Source organism: Anabrus simplex, chromosome 1, assembly GCF_040414725.1.
Source record: "Anabrus simplex isolate iqAnaSimp1 chromosome 1, ASM4041472v1, whole genome shotgun sequence".
Lineage (NCBI taxonomy): Eukaryota > Metazoa > Arthropoda > Insecta > Orthoptera > Tettigoniidae > Anabrus > Anabrus simplex.
In genome coordinates this window covers 1,241,350,069-1,241,367,998 of record NC_090265.1, presented here as the reverse complement: position 1 = coordinate 1,241,367,998, position 17,930 = coordinate 1,241,350,069, and the positions used below count along the sequence as shown (strand labels likewise).

The following is a 17,930-nucleotide window of genomic DNA, read 5'->3' as shown; positions in this document are numbered from 1 at the left end:
CTTTGGCCTTAGTCTCCTCCTCTATCTCGACATTATCCTTGAAACCAACAATCTTTACATACTGCTGACTGAATATTTATGCCTTTTGAAGATCTTCACATACACACTCCCCTTGTTCATTAATTATTCCTGGAATGTCCTTCTTGGAACCTGTTTCTGCCTTAAAATACCTATACATACCCTTCCATTTTTCACTAAAATTTGTATGACTGCCAATTATGCTTGCCATCATGTTATCCTTAGCTGCCTTCTTTGCTAGATTCAATTTTTTAGTAAGTTCCTTCAATTTCTCCTTACTTCCACAGCCATTTCTAACTCTATTTCTTTCCAGTCTGCACCTCCTTCTTAGTCTCTTTATTGACTGTGTTATGTCACCACTGTATGCATTTGCATATACTCACCATGTGTGCAACATGAAACAAAACAGAAAACATTGATGTTTGTCCTTCTGAATTATAACAAGACATTGACAGCTGTACCACATTGTAGCATATTAAAATACACTTCCTATATACCCCTTGAAGGATATAATGTATACTACACAAAGATTTCATGACAATAATGCAAAGAGGAAATCAACTGGTAAAATAACTACACTACATTATTATTCTATTTAGGGCCTGTACTACGACAGCTGAATAAAAGTGCAGCTTAAATTTATTTGGCAGTTTGCACATTTATCTTAAAGTTCAGTGGAAAACACATACTACAACCTTTGTTTATGTGCAATCTGGGAGAATATACCCTAGTTTAGCTATGCCAAATTTGGAGAGGCAGTTAACACTCCTAAGATATATCCTAATTATGAAATACTAGGATTAAGATACCGGTACTATGTAGCTACACTAAATACATATAGGTATATACAGGTTGTTGTTATTTATTATTATTATTATTATTATTATTATTATTATTATTATTATTATTATTATTATTATTATTATTATTATTTCAAACAGAAAATGTAAGCAGGAAGCTGTCTAATAATAATGCTACAATTTTAAACTGCAGTTAAACTTATCCTAATTACAACAACAGAATTCTATTAAGAGCTAAATTTCTAAGGGAGATTTTTCCCCTACTACAAAAATATTTCCAAATTATAAAATAAGCATGCTAGTTTCTAATAAAATAACTACACTACAATTATTCTAAACTGCGCTTAGGCATATCCTAATTACAATCGGTTATTACTACGCATAAGCCAAAATGAAGATTGCAATTGAAACACAAGGAATAGACAACAAAACTAAGTATGTAGACTGATTATCATAATTATTATGACCTTTTTACCCTACTATGCTCCAATAGAAATGAAAATTACTGTTTAATTAAATGCTGAAATATTAAAAGAATTACACACAGATAATGCAAGAATAGAGCAGGCAAGGTACTATATAATAAAATAACTACGCTACAATTTTTAACTGCACATAGATGTGTCCTAAATCCTCTTGCACATGATCAAATTTGTGTCAAATTCAAGACCTTACAAGATTTCACAAGAATCTTGAGAAATCTGAAATTTGAAAGAAAATTGGAACATGTTCTAACAAAGAGGAATGGAGATACAGTGGATGCTGAAATGAATGTAAATACAGGGGGAGATTTCTAAAACAGTGACCCAATAACTTTTCTCAAAACTATCCCTGAGACTTGAACTGAAAATGCAGAATTATACGATTCAGCTGATTTGCTGGACTGTATGTCAATAGAGGAATATTTGAATTCGACGAGCAGCAATTATCACCAACAATGAAAGACCATTCATTAATCATTACCTTGACAGCAAAATATCTTATGTTCTCTTGAAGTCTCTATTTTCTTTCACTGAATTTACAAAGCTTCTGATATTAAATTAAAATTATTTAAAGAAATTGTTTCCTTCATGATAGGTGCAATGAAAGTGCTATGCAAAATTATCTAGTACTGTATATATATGAATGTCTTTAAGTATCCTGTCAAAAATCTACATACATGCATACATCTTCATTAGAAACTGTTATACCTTTTAGTGTTTAGTCTGCAAGCTTTACTAATCGCTGCCAAAATCCTCCCTTTGTAACTAGTTCTGCGACCTCATTGAGTTCTATACTTCTGAATCTAACCATCGCCATTTAGTCTCCCTCTATCCATTATTTTCCTAGATAACCTAACCTCCTCCATTTACCTTACATGACCCCACCACCAAAGCTGGTTTATGCGTACAGCTTCATCCATTGAGTTCATTCATAACCTAGCCTTTATTCCCTCATTCCAAGCACCCTCCTGCCATTGTTCCCACCTGTTTGTACTAGCAATCATTCTTGCTACTTTCATGCCTGTTATTTCTAGCTTATGAATAAGATATCCTAAGTCCATGCAGATTACACTCCTGTAAAGCAAAGTTGGTCTGAAAACAGACCGATGTAAAGATAGTTTCATCCGGGAGCTGACTTCCTTCTTACAGAATACTGTTAATCGCAACTAAGAACTCACTGCATTACCTTTACAGCACCTTGATTCAGTATCACTTACCATACTACCATCCTGGGAGAAAACACATTCTAAATATTGTAGTTGAAATTATCTACTTGTTCCAGCTTTATATTCCCAATCTGATATTCATTCTTTTTGATTTTTTACCTACTGGCACCAATTTAGTCTCAGAAAGGCTAATTTTCATACTATACTCATTGCACTTATTTTCAAGTTCCAAGATATTAGACTGCAGGCTTTTAGCACACCCTGCCATTAAGATCAAGCCATCAACATATGCCAAATTGCATACTACATTTTCGCCTAACTGATTTCCTCCCTGACACTTAATACCTTTCACCAGATGATCCATCTAAACTATGAACAACAAAGGTGAAAGATTACAGCTTTGTCTAACCCCTGTAATTACCTTGAACCAAGAACTCATTCTACTGTCAATTCTCACTGCAGCCCAATTATCAACATAAATACCTTTGATTGATTTTGATAATTTGCCCTTAATCCCATAATCCCGCAGTACGGCAAACATCTTTTCCCTCGGTACTCTGCCATATGCTTTCTGTAGATCTACAAAACATAAACATAACTGTCCATTTCTCTTGTAGCATTTTTCAATTACCTGCCGCATACTGAAAATCTGATCCTGACAGCCCCTCTGTGGTCTAAAACCACACTGATTTTCATCCAACTTCTTCTCAACCACTGATCGCAATGTCCCTTCCAAGATGCCAGTGAACACTTTGCCCGGTATACTGATTAATGAGATACCTTGATAGTTGTTGCAACTTTACTGTTCCCTTGCTTATAGATAGGTGCAATTGCTGCTTTTGTCCAATCTGAAGGTACCTCACTAACACTCCATGTTAATCTTATTACTCTATGAAGCCATTTTATCCCTGCCTTCCTACTATACTTCACCATTTCATCTATTCCTGCTGCTTTATGCCAAGAGAGTTTATTTACCATGCTTTCCACTTCCTCAAGCGTAATTTCACCATCTTTGTCCTCCTCCCCAATGAGTTTGGTTGTTTGCGACATCATAAGGAAGATACACTTTTACGTTGAGAAGACTTTCAAAATATTCTGTCCACCTCTCCAGTGATTCCTTGGGATGTATTATGAGTTCACCTGATTTACACAAAACACTATTCATTTCCTTTTTCCCTCCCTTCCCAAGATTCTTTTTTACTGTCCAGAAAGGTTTCCCTGCTGCTTGACCTAGCCTTTCCATGTTATTACCAAAATCTTCCCACGACTTCTTCTTGGATTCAACAACTGTTTGTTTCACTCTGTTTCTTTCCTCTACATACAATTCCCTGTCTGCATTAGTCCTTGTTTGGGGCCATTTCTGATATGCCTTCTTTTTACGTTTATAAGCTGCTGTCACTTTATCATTCCACCATGATGTTCACTTTTCCCTATCCTTACACATAGTTGATCCTAGACATTCCTTTGCTGTTTCAACTACCGCATTCCTGTATGCCACCCATTCTCTTTCTATATCCTGAAGCTGCTTACTGTCCACTGTTTGGAACTTGTCGTTAATCATATCCATGTACTTCTGTCTTATTTCCTTGTTTTGGAGATTTTCTACCCTTATCCATCCACAGACAAATTTACTTTCTCTATCCTAGGCCTAGAGATACTTAGTTCACTACATATCAGACAGAGGTCTGTATCATCAAAAAATCACTGGAATACCCTCGCATTCCTGACAGATTTCCTGAACTCAAAGTCGGTTATGATATAACCTATTATGAATGTGGTGCCCCTAACCTCCCATGTGTAGCAGTGAATAGCCTTATGCTTGAAGAATGTATTTGCAACTGCTTAGCACAGAAGTCCAACAAATATTTCCCATTCCTGTCAGATTCCATATCTTCCCCACATGTACCAGTTACCCTTTCGTATCCTTCAGTTCCATTTTCAACTCTTGGATTGAAATCACCAATTAACACTGACTATGATGTCACTCAATGCTTCATGAAACTTGTCAACTTCATCCTTATCTGCACCCTCACACGGTGAATACACTGAGACAATTCTCATTTTAATTCCTCCAACTGCCAAATCTACCCCACGTCATTCGCTCACTTACGTGCCTAACAGAAACTATGTTGTGTGCAATAGTATTCTTGATGAACAGTCCTACCCCACACTCTGCCCTTACCTTTTTAACACCTGCCAAGTATACCGTACAATCTCCTATCTCTTACTTTTTACTTTCCCTTACCTGAGTATCATTAACTCCTAACACATCCAGATGCATCCTCTTGGCTGACTCAGCCAGTTCTACTTTCTTTCTTCCATAAGCCCCATTAATATTGATCCCCATCGATTTCCATTTTGTTTGCCTTGTTGTTTCCAAGGAGTCCCTCGCCTGTCAAATGGAGGTGGGACTCCATTGCTCCCATAGGTCCGAGGCTTGTTTAAAATGTTCTGAGCATGTTAGATGAAAAAGTCTGTGAAGCAAGATGCTACCCTTGCTTATACATAGTAAGTGAGGATCTCTCCTCTGAAGGGTTAGGGACTACGGTGGATTGCGTAGTCCTAGCCGTCTGAGCACAAGGAGGGCCATGATTCAGAATATGTCCAAGATGCCCACCCCCATTCCACAGCAACTGGTATTCCGACTCTCAGGACCACTTACTAGGCCACTCAGCCATTGCCCATGATTCATGAACTAGGACATGACTACAGTAACCCAAAAATATATATATATAAAATAACATATCCTGACTGACTGACTGACTGACTGACTGACTGACTAACTGATTCATCATCGCTGAGCCAAAACTACTGGACATAAATGAAATTTTCGGGATTTGTTTAAATTATAATGTAGGTGCTCGCTAAGGGAGGATTTTTTGATATTCTGTCGCTAAGGGGGTGAAAAGGGGGGTGAATTTTTAAAATGAGTGTCTCCATACCTCAAAAACTTAACCATTTAAAAATGTAAAATGAAATGGTACATGGCTTTTAGTGCCGGGAGTGTCCGAGGACAAGTTCGCCTAGCCAGATGCAGGTCTTTTGATTTTACGCCCATAGGCAACCTGCGCGTCATGATGAAGATGAGATGATATATGAAGACGACACATACACCCAGCCCCTGTGCCAGTGAAATTAACCAATTAAGGTTAAAATTCCCGACCCTGCCGGGAATCGAACCCAGGGCCCCTGTGACCAAAGGCCAGCATGCTAACAATTTAGCTATGGAGCTGGACATTTAAAGATGTGAGAAAAGGTATTTGTAATCTCCTTTAAAAAGGAAGAAACGTGTATACTTTTGTTTTTGGAAAACCCTCTTAAGGGGGTGAAAAAAGGTGAAAAAGTGGCTGAATATCTTTTATGAGGCTACATATATCTCAAAAACTGAAGATGTTACAGTCATAAAAATTGGTATTTGGAATCTCCTTTTAAAGAAAGAAACATGTATTTTTTGTTTTTTTGGAAAATCTACTTAAGGGGGTGACAAAGGGGGTTGAAATTTTAAAATGGGTATATCTAGCGTAATATGTTACAGATGTGAAAATTTGTATTTGGAATCTCCTTTAATTACAAAGAAAAAATATTCTTTTGTTTTTGGAAAATCCATTTAGGGGAGGGGGTGTAAATGAATTGAAAAATGTGTTGAACTCTTTGTATGAGAATACTTATGTATCTCAAGGATGAAGGATGTTAGACGTGAAAATTGATATTTGGAATCTCCTTTAAAAATAAACACGTATTTTTTGCTTTTTGGAAAATCTACTTAAGGGGGGCATGAACAGGAGTGACAAAAGGGGTGAATTTGTAAAATGAGTATATCTGCAGTATATCTCAAAAACGTATCATGTTACAAACATAAGAATTGGTATTTGGAATCTGCTGTACAAGCAAAGGAACACACACAATTTGTTTTCTGAAAATCCACTTAAGGGGAATTGTTAAAAGTGGAGAATTTTTAAAATGCGCATATCTACAGTTTATCTCTTAAACTCAACATATTACAGATGCAAAAATTGGTATTTTTAATCTTTTTAAAAATAAAGTAACACATATTTTTCTGTTTTGGGGAAAAAATGGAGGGTGTGAAAATGACTGCGAAAGTGGTTGAATTATTTTTAGTAGGATACTGGTATCTCCAAAATTGAAAATGTTACAGACATGAAAATTGGTATTTGTAATCTCCTTAATAAAGAAACACTTACTTTTTTGGGAAAATTCACTTAAGGAGAGTTGTAAAAAGGGGTTGAATTCTTTTTTATGAGGATACTCATACCTCAAAACTGGAGATATTACAGACATGAAAATTTGTATTTAGAATCTCCTTTAAAAATAAAGAAACATGTATTTGTTTTGTTTTTGAAAAATCCACTTGAGGGTGTGGGGTGGGTGGGAAGAAGTGAAGAAAGTGTTGAATTCTTTTTATGAGGTTACTTACATCTCAAAAACTGAAGATCTTACAGACATGAACATTTGCATTTGGAATTTACTTTAAAAATAAAGAAACATATATTATTTTGTTTCTGGAAAATACAATTAAGGGGGGTAAATGAATTGAAAAATGTGTTGAATTCTTTGTATGAGGATACTTATCTCAAGAACGAAGGATGTTATGGACGAGAAAATTGGTATTTGGAATCTCCTTTTAAAATAAAGAAACATGGATTTTGTGTGTGTGTTGGGGGGGAGGGGGTGATAAACTTAATGGGTGTGTAAAAGGAGTTGGATTCTTTTTATGAGGATACAAATAAGAAGTTTACTTAAAACAATACACTCCTAAAGGGTCTTGACAGGGGAGTGAGGAATGATGATAAAAATATGCATTTATTTCAAACCGTTTGAATTATGAAGTTAAAATTTCAAATTATAGCCTAGGTATTAAGTAACAGAAGATTTGAAACAAATTTAAACTTTCAGAAAGTTAAATGGGAGTTAAGATTCATAAACAAATATATTCATCACTCCCTCCAAAGCGGTTTAATGTACAAAGACATTATTCCAAATAGCGGTAATGTTTTATATCCTAAGTGTGAAATAGAAAATAATTTTTAACATTCCAACCCTAAAGTGTTAAATGAGGTTAGCACCATAAACAAAATTATTCATCCCTCCAAAACTGTTTGATGTGGAAAGTTGTAATTTTACGAGAAGGGTCTTCATTTATGACCTAGGTGTAAAATATTGTATACTTCAAAATCTTTCTCACCTATGGGGTTTAAATGGTGGTTGACTTTCAAAAACACAATATCCATTCTTCTGAAACAGTTTCAGATACAAACTTATTTTTTTTATGAAGAGTAGTCTTCTATGTCCAAGATGTCCAAGCAGTTTGAATTGATAAGTTTCCTGGGGCTATACTAAAGGCAATTGGTTGGGATATAGTACCATATCTGAAATACTTATTTGATTGTTTGGTTTAAGGAGCTATACCAAATGAATGGAGAGTTGCTATAGTAGCCCCTGTGTATAAAGGAAAGGGTGATAGACATAAAGCTGAAAATTACAGGCCAGTCAGTTTGACATGCATTGCTTGTAAGCTTTGGGAAAGCATTCTCTCTGATTATACAGTATTAGACATGTTTGCAAAATTAATAACAGGTTTGACAGAAGGCAGTTTGGGTTTAGGAAAGGTTATTCCACTGAAGCTCAGCTTGTAGGATTCCAGCAAGATACAGTATAGCAGATATCCTTGATTCAGGAGGTCAAATGGACTGTTATCGCAATTGACCTATCTAAGGCATTTGATAGGGTAGATCATGGAAGATTACAGGCAAAAATGAGTGCTATTTGACTAGAAAAAAGAGTGACTGAATGGGTGGCTATATTTCTAGAAAATAGAACTCAGAGAATTAGAGTAGGCGAAGCTTTATCTGACCCTGTAATAATTAAGAGGGGAATTCCTCAAGGCACTATTATTGGACCTTTATGTTTTCTTATATATATCAATGATATGTATAAAGAAGTGGAATCAGAGATAAGGCTGTTTGCAGATGATGTTATTCTATACAGAGTAATAAATAAGTTACAAGATTGTGAGCAGCTGCAGGGTGACCTCGATAGTGTTGTGAGATGGACGGTGGGCAATGGTATGATGATAAACGGGGTTAAAAGACAGGTTGTGAGTTTCATAAATAGGAAAAGTCCTCTCAGTTTTAATTACTGTGTTGATGGGTTGAAAGTTCCTTTTGGGGATCATTGTGAGTACCTAGGTGTTAATATAAGAAGAGACCTTCATTGGGGTAATCACATAAATATGATTGTTAATAAAGAGTACAGATCTCTGCACATGGTTATGAGGGTATTTGGGGGTTGTACTAAGGATAAAGGGAAATGATGATGATGATGATGACTAAGGATGTATAAGAGAGGGCATATAAGTCTCTGGTAAGACCCCAATTAGAGTATGGTTCCAGTGTATGAGACCCTCACCAGGATTACTTGATTCAAGAACTGGAAAAAATCCAAAGAAAAGCAGCTCGATTTGTTCTGGGTGATTTCCGACAAAAGAGTAGCGTTTAAAAAATGTTGCAAAGTTTGGGCTGGGAAGAATTGGGAGAAAGAAGACGAGGTGCTTGACTAAGTGGTATGCTCCAAGCTGTCAGCGGAGAGATGGCATGGAATGACATTAGTAGACGAATAAGTTTGAGTGGCGTTTATAAAAGTAGGAAAGATCACAATATGAAGATAAAGTTGGAATTCAAGAGGAAAAACTGGGGCAAATATTCATTTATAGGAAGGGGAGTTAGGGATTGGAATAACTTACCAAGGGAGATGTTCAATAATTTTCCAATTTCTTTGCGATCATTTAAGAAAAGGCTAGGAAAACAACAGATAGGGAATCTGCTACCTGGGCAACTGCCCTAAATGCAGATCAGTAGTGAATGATTGATTGATGTTAATGAATATTTTAAAACATTCACCCCTTAAAAATGTATTTATTTCACCATTACTGTTCGACATACAAAATCAAAATATTACAGGTTGGTCGCTTTTACATCCTAGTTGTTAAATAAGATAGGGTTTAAAACTCCAAATTCTTCCATATGGGGTTTGAATGAGTATTAGATTATAAAATAAATAATCATTCCCCCAAAACCATTTGACGTATGAATTGAGGTGTATTTTACAGGCTCAGTTGACAGTAGACTCTTAAAAATGTAAAACTTTGAATAATTGCTTTCAGATTAAAAACGTGGCAAAGCACAGGTATCTTGCTAGTCACTATACTTTATATATTCAAACCTAAGCTACAAAAACTACAATACATAATCTACCGAACACCACCAGAACTTCTCAATGTAAGATTTAAATTAATATCACTAATCTTGATTTCTACAAACAAACACTAAAACACCAACATTTATTGAACTAAATAGATCACACATACACACGCGCGCACACACACACACACACACACACACACAAATATAATGACATTCTAATAGGTATTTACTACTTTATCACTAGAATAAAACGGAGCACATTCATCAGCCAACTGTACACCAGCGCATCCAACAATGGAAAAAGTAATACATCAATAGCAAACCCACTTCACTTTTCTCACAATATTACCCTGTTAATTCACATTGTTCTGTGCCTGTGTACATCTGATATTGTTTCAGGTACTGTGAGCAATGGTACCATGGACGATTTCTTTGGAGACAGTGGAGATGCACCGGAGGTTCCCCCATATGACCCAGTTGCTGTGGTGAAGAGCTCTGCTGGGCAAGCTATTGCTGCAGTTCAGGGACGTAAGGTAACACCTGTTCGTGCCATCTCCTTCCTGAGGAAACAAGCTACAGTGAAGTGTATAGGCACGTCTTCCTCCAATTGCTGGCCTAGACCAGGGCAATCTTGTTTGTTCGATTTACAGTCTGATCCATGCGAACATAAAGATGTGTCCAATCGCTACCCTCTCATTGCAGACCAACTTAGGCGTGAGATAGTACGATTTGCTAAAGACTTTCAAGAACAGATAAATCAACCAGAAGATCTTGAAGGAGCTGATCCAGCTCGTTGGAATTATACGTGGAGCCCATGGATTGACTGTCAATGGGATGACCAGTTTGAGTACTGCAATACAGCAACATATTACTCAAAACGATCCCATGCCTATTTGCATTATCAATGAAGTGTTTCAAATTGTTCCTAAATAATACTTAAGTATGATGTGATCAGAGAGGATTACAGAATACAAGGACTGAAAATAATTGTCTTCAGTCAGACTTACAAGTAGTAAACCAGTTCATTATCTCAACAGAAAGTAATTAGATAATGAAAGACCTCAATCTTAAGTATTTAGATATGAAGATGTGATTACACATACAAAAATATTTATGTTAGCTTGTTTTATTTATTTTGTTTATTTTGTAGCATTGAACTTTTAACTTAATCAGTTGTCTAGAGAGTTAAGACTCTTAATAGTTTTAACAATAGTTTCCAAGTTTGTGTGAAAGAAAAGTGAGATGATTTTTGATTTCACATCTGTCCATTACCTCCACAAGGAGTGAAAGGGAAATTTGTTTCCAAATGAGACAGATTTGATTGGGTCTATTGACCAGCAAGCCCACAGCAATGTGTAGGTACAGACTGAAATTGAGTTTACAGTCTTTATGACTGGTTGTAATGATGATTTGAGAAAGAATTGATCTCTTGGAATAGAAGTAATGAATCTAGAATAGTAGAAGATTCCTTCTTTATAATCTAGAAAGTGTCTTCACACTGATTAAATACAGAAGTACATAGCATTCAATCCCTTTGTTTCAACAAGCACATTTGAAGATGTACATGGACAAGTTCATGAATAACTCTTTATATGTGCATTACATATACCGTAGATGAATTCTCAATAAACTTGTGTTGGAAGAGCACATTAGTGTATCTAAGTGCTCATTTTGAGGAACTTTTTTTTTTCCATGAGAATATTGATGAATTTCAAGATATTATGACAGGAAATTGATTCTAACGTCTATATCTAAATTTAAACATAATGTTGGAGTTAAGATAATTTAAATATGAAGGTTACTTGTGAGTTAGTCTGTCTTTCCTAATCAACTTATATCAGAATAATGCATTTGTATTGAATTTAGTTGAAAATTTGCACTAGACCAGGGCAATGGCCATACTGTCATATTTAAAGCTAAATTTTATTTACATAGAAATAATATGGACATGTGAAAACTATATAGGTTATACAAAATAGGTGATTTATTTGCAGTCTGCCAATAAATACCACGCATTATATCAGTTTCTTGTCTGGCTCCTTGGCTGAATGATCAGCATTCTAGCCTTCAGTTCAGAAGGCCCCAGCTTTGAATCCCAGCCAGGACAAGTATATTAACTTCATATGATCAATCCTTCCACCTCAGGGACTGGTTTTTTGTGTTTGTGTTTTTGTATTTAACACACTTCTCTTCACCTACATACAAAACATCATACTACCAACCACTACAGTATCACACAATAGTGAATACCTCGTTACCCGCCATAGGGGTGGCACTAGGAAGTGTATCCAGCCTTAGACTGGGCCGAATTCACACCTAGTGCCAACCTTGGTAAGTTGGGAAATCAATCCATCATTTAGTCACCATTGACTTGCATTTAGGGCAGTCACCCAGATGGCAGATTCCCTACCTGTTGTTTACCTTGTCTTTTCATAAAGAATTTCAAAGAATTTGGAAATTTATCGAACATCTCCTGTGGTAAATTATTCCAATCCCTTACCCCTCTTCCTATAAACAAATATTTGCTCCAAATTGTCTTCTGGAATTCTAACTTTATCTTCATATTGTTTGATCTTCCCTACTTTTAAAAACACCAATCAAACTTATTTGTCTACTAATAGCATTCTCTGCCATCTCTCCACTGACAGCTCAGAACATATCACTTAGTCAAGCAGCTCATCTCCTTTCTCCCAAGTCTTCCCTGCCCAAACTTAGCAACATTTTTGTAATGCTATTCTTTTGTCTAAAATTACCCAGAACAAATCGAGCTGCTTTTCTTTGGACTTTTTTCAATTCTCGAATCAAGAAATCCTGGTGAGGATTCCATACACTGGATCCATACCCAAATTATGGTCTTACCAGAGACTTACATGCCCTCTCCTTTACATCCTTACTATGACCACTAAATACCTCATGACCATATGCAGAGAGAGATCTGTATCCTTTATTTACACTCTTGTTTATGTGGTTACCTGAATGAAGATCGTTCCTTATATTAACACCTGGGTATTTACAGTGATCTCCATGAAGAACATTCACCCCATAAATGCAGCAATTAAAACTGAGAGGACATTTAATCTTTGTGAACTCACAACCTGAATTTTCAACCGATTACCATCATATCGTTGTCTGTTGTCCATCACACAACATTGTTGAGGTCTTTTTTTCAGTCGATCACAATCTTGTAACTTATTTATTACTCTATACAGTATAATATCATTTGCAAAATGCCTCATCTCTGGTTCCAGTTTTTCACTCATATCCTGTATGTATATATAAGAAAATATATAGAGGTCCAATAATACTGCCTTGAGTAATTCCCCTCTTAATGATTAAAGGGTCAGATAATGCTTCACCTAATCTCACCCCCCCCCCCCTCCAACCCCATGGCACTACAGCCCTTGAAGGGCTCTCGGCCGTTATTCTTGGCTTTCTGGACTGGGCTGCTATCTCACCATCAGATAGCTACTCAATTCTAATTATGTAGACTGAGTGGACCTCAAACCAGCCCTCAGGTCCAGGTAAAAATCCCTGACCTGGCCAGGAATCAAACCCGGGACCTCTGGGTAGGAGGCAGGCACGCTACCCCTACACCACATGGTAGGCAATAGTTCTTCCTTCCTGTCCTTCCTGATTCTAGCCCCTTCCTATTCCATCATCTCCATAAGACCTATTTCTGTCAGAGCGATGTAAAGCAAATTGTACAGAAAAAGGCCCAGACCTGGCCAGGAATTAAACCAGGAGCCTCCAGGAGAGAGGCAGAAACGTTGGAGCCAGGAGGCTCGTAGTGTGGTTGAGTGTGAATAACCAGTGCACTGCACTTCAGCCTATTCAGCCTACAAGATCCTTGCTCAAGAGTTGCAACTCTGAATTGCTCACACAATCCCGCATAACAGGTTGTCACTGTTCTATGTTAGAGTATTGAGTTGTTGCTTTAAATACAAAAAAGCTTTTGTGTATATTTTTCTTACAAGCAATCGATCAATGTGGAAAAATTGTGGCCGAGAACAATATATTATTTTGGTGATCGATGTGATAAAACAATAGTTCGAGGAATGATAAATGCGGGGAAATTTAACATTGGTTTATATGGAACATTTTTGGGGCTGAATAAATTGAATGATGAATACAGGAAAATTACATTTTCAGGAACGATGCATCAAGGTTCTACTGGATAAGCATTATACATTGCTATATTGAGGATTCTTGTTAAAATAAAAAAGAATTAGCTGGTGTACCACTTTGTGCCTCTCTTCCTTCTAACAAATCTTGATCTTACAAGAAATGAAGTTCATATTTCAAGGTCTGTACTGACTGTAATATCTCAATTAAAATATAAAGTTTCAACCTATTCAATACTATATAATGTAATCTTATTACATTTAATAAAATGTACATGTTTTTGCTCATTGAGCCACCATCACAATATTTTACTGTCATTTGACTACATCATATTTTACTGCACTAGTTTTTAATACATATTTTATGTTACTTTATCTAAGACTTTTTAGACACATATTCAACAATGTACACTCATTTGTATGTCTTTTCCAATGCTGATGATGGTTGAATCATCCAAAATATGTACCGGTACATTTAAAAAGATATAATATGTTAATTAAGTAATCTGTAAGATTATATTATAGTACTGAATAGCTTGAAACTTTATATTTTCATTTAGACTTCTGATTTTTGTGATCTAACCCTCCCATAGGTTTATTGTAAGAAGACACAGTTTTAGGTTTCATTTTCAGAACCCTTTGTGCACTTGTAGGGACAAACTGGATGTCATATATTGTGGAAATTATTGCAACATCCTAATCTTTCCACTTCAGTACCATGACATTGTTGAAATTTGTAGCAACCAACTCACCTTTCTTCAGCTTTGCATTCTTTATATTCAATGGTACATGTCTGTTTAGTCATAGTGTCTGTACTACATTAGTGCCAAGGTTGTTCAAAAGTTGTGCTAAATATGTGGAATTGTTGTAGTTGTCCATAAACAGCATATGACCTTTGTTCAGAAGAGGTTCTACTAGCTTGATGAGGATTTTAGTGCTCTTCAAATTGTCATCAATAATAATGGATGTTGTCATTACTGCCAGCTCCTGTGTATATAAAGAAATGTCATAAATATCCTGCATTAGATTTTCTAATTTCAAAAGACTTAACCACAAATTTATTGGCTTTCAATGGAATGTACTGTTTAAAACCCAGTCTGCCTGTCCATAAAGTTAATGACTCATCTATGGTGATATTTTCTCTTGTTAGGTATGCATTTTGAAATATGGAATTTACCATGTCAAGAATTGGTGCAATACTGAAAGTGCGAGTGTGTCTTTTGTGCTGTTGTCAACAAAATGTAAAAATTTCAAGAGCAGTTCTAATCTGTCCTGTGCAGTAGTCTGGGTGAAGATTGAAGTCTCAAGAAAGCGATCCTTACTAAAATATGACTTTATGGTTGGTTTTTAAACTATATCCATCAATATAAAAATCCCAAGAATTAAATACATTTCTTCCCTACTGACATCCATCAATCAGTCATCAATCACTACTGATCTGCATTTAGGGCAGTCGCCCAGATGGCAGATTCCTTCCAGTGATTCATTTGTGACCACCTATTCAAGAGACTCTTCTCCTTTATTACACTTACTGTATATCTATTTGTCTCTCTCATGATCATGTCAATCAATTCATCATAAAAAAATAACATAAAATACTCCCTGACACTTTAGTTGCACTACTTTCCCCCGTAAGTGGGATTTTCACGGGCTCATATCATAGATCAACAAGTGTCCATGACCACTCAAGTTGTTCACAAGTAACGTCCTCACTACTATATTCACCGTTCACTTGATAACTGCTTTCAAGCTGTGCATAATCATCCTCATTAACACAAACATTGTCATTGTCATCATCATCACTTGTGTCCAACTAATCACAACTTTCAGCTAATATCTTCACTAAACTTGTCTCAGACAAGTGTAAACCTTGCAACATATGGTACCTGCCATGCCAGTCAATGTCAGTTGACCATAGAATGGCAAAGCAAACTTCTGTTATGGTCTACTCAATGATGCAATACTACTGAGAGAAGGTTCACTCCAAGGATACATGTCCTATACTTTGAACTGCACTAATAGTTCACATGGACAGCTAACATATGGGAGGTTGTGAGTTTGCATCCGGGAGATAGTAGGTTCGAATCCCACTATCGGCAACCCTGAAGATGGTTTTCCGTGGTTTCCCATTTTCACACCAGGCAAATGCTGGGGCTGTACCTTAATTAAGGCCACGGCTGCTTCCTTCCAACTCCTAGACCTTTCCTATCCCATAGTCGCCATAAGACCTATCTATGTCGGTGCAATGTAAAGCCCCTAACAAAAAAAAAAAAAACATATGGGAGGAAAGTGAACATTTCCTTCACAGCTAGCAGAGTCTGTACATGTGTACATCAAAGTGCCCCTGAGATATAATTGCCATATTTGTACACATGAACATGGAACCAGCCTGAGAAGTTAGGAGATATTGTGATTCTTTTGACTGAAGCTAAGACTAAGCAACTCATTCATAAATCATGCTTATGTATTCAGCCTCATCCCACATTAAATTTATATTAAACTTAGGACTGTCTGAAACAGTTAGACCCATGAGTTCTGTATCATTTGATGCCTCTTTATGGGTGATCCATGCACCTATATTGTATTGTTGACAAAAATGTAACATTGTTTTCTAAAATACTTTACACAATGAAAATTTACTCTGTGTTTTATTTTTAATGCTCCTGTCACTGCATTTATCCTATTATGTGTTCCTTTCCATGTACTTCTCTTTCTATATACAGGGTGGCTGTAAACTATGTAAACTGGGTATATGAACATTAGAGGGCTGGACATGCAGATAAATAATTTGAAAGAAATAATTTGGTATCTCTTACCAATATCATTTTATCGGCTACTCAAGTTAGCCAATCAGATCGCTTTACGGGCGAATTAAAATGGGTGTGGCGCGGCGGCGTTTTTAAATCTGTATGTGATATAAGAATGGTTTGAGAGCCATGCCGAGAAATCAGCATCAAACACAAATACACCATTGGTTTCAGCCAATGTCACCGTAGCATAGTTGGTTTGACGCGATCCTGTCAGCTCAGAGGTCTGTATTCAAACCTCTCCCCTGGCAAAGTTTCATTCATCGACTGTTGCTCTCATGCCAATCTTAAGATGTAGCAACACAGCCTCACAAAACACATTTGAATTCACTTGCGAAGTGATCCGATTGGCTAAATCCAGTAGCTGATAAAATTACCATGGTGCGAGATATCAAATTATGTCGAAAACATATCAGATGTAAGGCTTTTCAGGCGTTTGCTCTATTAACCAGCGTTTCGTCTTAGGTCTGACACTAGACTCATGAGAGTGGGATGTGTCAGACCCTACCCACTGACGCTGGGGTGTATGCAGGTGAACTTATCAGAAGCCCTTATAAGAGGCACAGTCTGATAACTGCACACGGAAGACAAATCTCCACATGGATATCAAATTTCTTTCAAATTATGTATCAGTATTACCAACTCTCTAACGCTCATTACCTGGTTCATGTTTTTTCCAGGCACCCTGTATAACTTGATTTGTCACTAAACTTGTTTGTTCCTTTCCATTAGCTATCTGTGATAATACAAATGTATCTGAATATGAAGGAGTAAAAGTGTGTCATTACATCAAAATTTATGTTTATGTAATATTTTAAAAATGTACTGCTCTATAGTGTTACAATATTATGTTCTTGTCTGATGGTAGTGGTAAGCTAAGTTTTAAGAAAAGAATAAGATTATCAGATAATCTTCACTTTCTAAAAATATCAGTTTGCACTGATGGGCCAAAACAAATATGACATGCATGAAATGACTTTGGTGACAGATCTCCAGTTACAAAAAAATAATTTCACTAGAATAAAATTACAATAAAGAAACTCAGCATCTCAACTGTCCTTCAGTTCCTGTATCTTGTACAGGTAACTTCTGCAAAAAGTCTTATTTTATACTTAACATGAAGTAGAATGTTGCAGTTAAGCTATTTTTAGTTTCTTTGCCAATCTTCTCTACCCTGCTCTCTCACTCCCTCTCCTTTACTCAATAATTTGAAACAGATGCTCTGATTTTGAAGAAACTTGATATGATGATGGTAATACCATTATATTAATAAATAATAAAGGCCAATAAATAAATTATTATTCTTAATTATCAGC

The 17,930-nt window shown here is 36.2% G+C and overlaps 2 protein-coding genes and 1 long non-coding RNA gene across 3 annotated transcripts in view; 2 read left to right on the top strand and 1 right to left on the bottom strand.

The window, feature by feature from the left end:
• Positions 1–14,057, top strand: part of LOC136858234 (arylsulfatase B) — a 94,672-nt gene extending 80,615 nt beyond the window's left edge. Inside the window, exon 8 of the mRNA XM_067137633.2 lies at positions 10,086–14,057. Within this exon, the coding sequence (XP_066993734.2) occupies positions 10,086–10,594 (509 nt within the window). The 3' untranslated portion in view covers positions 10,595–14,057. The remainder of the gene's footprint in view (positions 1–10,085) is intronic.
• Positions 1–17,930, bottom strand: part of LOC136858235 (synaptic vesicle glycoprotein 2A) — a 263,056-nt gene that overhangs the window by 5,185 nt on the left and 239,941 nt on the right. The gene's annotated exons all lie outside the window — the stretch shown is intronic.
• LOC136858237 (uncharacterized) lies at positions 14,067–16,446 on the top strand. Its single transcript, XR_010858621.2, has 2 exons — positions 14,067–15,856; positions 16,093–16,446. It is a non-coding gene; the product is annotated as an uncharacterized lncRNA (long non-coding RNA).